General features: G+C 39.2%; 1 protein-coding gene across 1 annotated transcript in view; it reads right to left on the bottom strand.

Annotated features, from left to right (window-relative positions):
* CAV2 (caveolin 2) overlaps positions 1-3414 on the bottom strand; it is a 119164-nt gene that overhangs the window by 109482 nt on the left and 6268 nt on the right. The window contains exon 2 of the mRNA XM_011937420.1: positions 2714-2836. Within this exon, the coding sequence (XP_011792810.1) occupies positions 2714-2836 (123 nt within the window). The remainder of the gene's footprint in view (positions 1-2713; positions 2837-3414) is intronic.

Below are 3414 nucleotides of genomic sequence, written 5' to 3'. Positions count from 1 at the left end.
TGGGACGTGAAGGTTGCAGTGAACTGAGATCTTGCCACTGTACCCCAGCCCGGGTGCCTCAGAGTGAGGCTCGGTCTCAAAACAACAACAACAACAACAAAACAAAGTTCTGGGAATATATTTACGAATGAAACAAAGTCACAGTGTTTCTGCATCTTATATTGTAGCAGGAAGAGACATACAATATGCAAATAAATGAATAAATATAATATTAATCAATGAAAAATGCTATAAAGTAAAAAAAAGGCAAGGTATAGGGTCACAAAACGACTGGGGGAGAGAGGAGAGAGGCAGGGAACAAGTTCCAATATCAGTGCAAAATTCCTGAAACCAAGGGCTCATTATAGAGATGTTAAGTTCCCATCATTTTAGAAAAGAATTCCACTTTGTGGATTTCGCAAAATGGAATGGAGGAGGTAGTGGTTGGGTTTGAAGGTTGAGGAAGATTTCAGTAGGAAAGGAAAAAGGAATGGCAAGGAAAGGTCTTAAAACTAGAGAAGAAAAGGCACATAGACTTGAAGATCCCCATGCATGTGTATGTGTTATTTCTGAGAAAGTGCCTGATTGTTCACATTTGTCGGACCATATTTGGATTCTATTTTTGAGTAAGGGGTTGTTAATATCACTTAGAGTTTTGGCCTAAAGCTAGGAAGCATTCTCTCCAGTGAATGAGCAGATTTGCTCTGTATCTTTTTATACTTCAGCCAGCCTTGAATGTTTGAGCCAAACTGTTGACCCAGGAAACTGGACCACCAGGCAGGCTCTCAATAATCAAGTTTTATCTGTATTTCCTCTGTAACTTTCCTTTTCTCTCTCTCTTTCTTTTTTTTTTAATTGGCTGCTCTTCCAGTAGAACGAAGCTCTCCTTGATCAGAGATATTTGCCTAGCTTGTTTTAATAAAATTAATTTGCTAGGTTAGAATTTCCAAGACAAACTCAGCTTGAGAAAAAAAAAAAGGCGGGGAGGAAGGGGAGCAAGGAGGGAGGAGAGGGCAGGAGAGGGCAGGGATGCCTCTGGCTTGCCACAGGATGTGCAGACTCTCTCACCAAAGGAAAAGCAAACAAACAGGCCCACTGCCTAAATGGAATCGTGGGTGTAAACCACTGCTGTTTCAGACGGCAGGGAATTCCTAAATGCTGACTGGGATGGCCAACCTACATGAGTGTGCTAAATAGCTAATCTGAATTTTCAGTTCTTTTACATTTTATTTTTTCTTACGGATTTTTTTTGTTTGCTTCCTTAAGCACAAAGAGCAGATTTGTCATCTTATCCCTGTCCTTCCCCTTCTCTGTGCAAATGTCACATTTCCACTGTTTAAACTTTCCCCTTTCAGGAGCAAGAAGCTGTCTTCCAGCTTTCTCCCTGATCAAACTTCTGTCTCCTTCTGCCCCCATTACATTTTTGAAAGGATTATCTATTCATATTTCTTCCATTACCTTATCGCTTATCATTTGCAATCCAGTTCTTCTAACAATCTGGTTTCTGCTTTCATTAGTCAACTGAAATTGTTTTCTCCAAATGTCAAAGCTTTGCCAACTTGCTAATTTGGATTCCCTGCTCAGAGTTCCTGTCCTTTTAGACCTTTGCATCATCTGAGACACCATCTATCTCTCTACCTCTAAGTGTATTATATTCCTTTGATTTTTAAAAATCTAGGTATGCATTTAGTAAAATTACTTGTTTTTTTTTCTCTTCTTCCAAAAGTAAACTTTTCTAGGAGACTTCATTTTTGACCGTCTTATATATTCTCTCCTTTGGTATTTTTTTTTTTTTCCTTAGTAGCTCAACTTTCTACAGAACTGTCGGTACAAATCTCCAACTACCTAATGGATATTTCCGTCTGTGTTGTCTCATCAGTTCCTCATTTTAGCACATCAAGGGTGCAGTCCATCGTCTTCCTCCGATACAGTCAATCAGAGTATCTAAACAAAATCCCCACAATTAATGTATTTCTTTCAAGCAATAGAGATGAAAAATGATACATGAAAACAAGATATTCAGGGTGCTTCAATTGCTAGTGGTTTTCATTTTAACTGTTTCTCTGCTAATAGTTTAAAGAGAGTTTGGTCCACTGTTTTATTTTTTTTCCGAGACAGTCTCTTACTGTCGCCTGGGCTGGAGTGCAGTGGCACTATCTCGGCTCACTGCAACCTCCACCTCCCGGGTTCAAGTGATTCTCCTGTCTCAGCCTCCCAAGTATATGGAATTACAGGAGCCTGCCACCGTGCCTTGGTATTTTTTTTTTTTTTTGTACTTTTTGTGGAGACGGGGTTTCACTATGCTGGCTAGGCTAGTTCATAGTTTTGAACTCCTGACCTCATGATCTGCCTGCCTTAGCCTCCCAAAATGCTGGGATTACAGGCGTGAGCCACCGCACCCGGTCCACAATCCACCGTGCCCGGCCTGGTACACTTTTAAGAGTGAATTGGCACATTTTATAATTGAACATAAGAATTCAAGAGAGTTCTTACCTCTAGCAGATCCTTTAGAAGAGCTAGTTTATTTTCACATAGTTATAATTCTCTTATGGAACCTTACCATACTTCTTTACATGCTAAATTTCTAAGTTCCAAGTTGTTTTAACCTGAAAAGTATTTTATTTTTTCTTTCACGTTCTTTTGTGAGTATCACAATTCTCTATCCATCCTGGGACAATGATGTATTTAAATAATGAAGATTAAAAGAAAATTCCCATTAGCTTTCCCATTTTACCATCCACCTGATACTCTATTGCACAAACACCAGGATTAGAAATTGTTTTTCCTCCCAGGTCTCCAGCTGCTGCCCCACCAGGCACTGAGTGAGGCTTGTGTAGCTCGTCACATTCAGAGTTTCCTGTCAATAGCAAAAAGGAAGCAGTGCTTTTGGATGAACCTTCATTGTCCGGGGCTGGAACAGTGATCACCATGCAGTGATAAGGGCCCTTTTTAATCTACAGGATCTGCACGAATCTAACTAATCTTGTTAGGGAGAAGAGGAAAGAAAGGGCGGTCACAAATTGTGTTGGGAACACTCTTTCCTCAGCCTGTCATATCCCAGCAACCAAAAGAATCTAAAACACACTAAGATTATTTTTAAATAGTCAGAATGTTTATCTTGCCAGGGCTTTAGATCTTGCTGCTTTGCAAAATGAATATAAAATTACGTCATGTCATCAATTACCAAAAAAAGAGTAATGCATATACTCTTAATTTTTAATTAAAACTAGGGTTATAATGTATCTTAGGCTGTGTTTGATTTATTCTTATTCTTTTATTTTGGAGTAACTTCTATATTTGGCATCTTCCACATATGAAGTCCATGCCATAGAGTCTCCTTCCATTTCACCTTTAGGTTGCCCTCACTCTTTCCATCTCATTTTTGTTTTCTTCTGGAGCTAACATCCAAAATATGCTCCTTGAATATTTGTTGAA

This window comes from Colobus angolensis, unplaced genomic scaffold (assembly GCF_000951035.1).
Source record: "Colobus angolensis palliatus isolate OR3802 unplaced genomic scaffold, Cang.pa_1.0 Scaffold163, whole genome shotgun sequence".
NCBI lineage: Eukaryota > Metazoa > Chordata > Mammalia > Primates > Cercopithecidae > Colobus > Colobus angolensis.
Note: the sequence above shows the minus strand (reverse complement) of the source record. Positions and strands in the feature narration are given on the sequence as shown.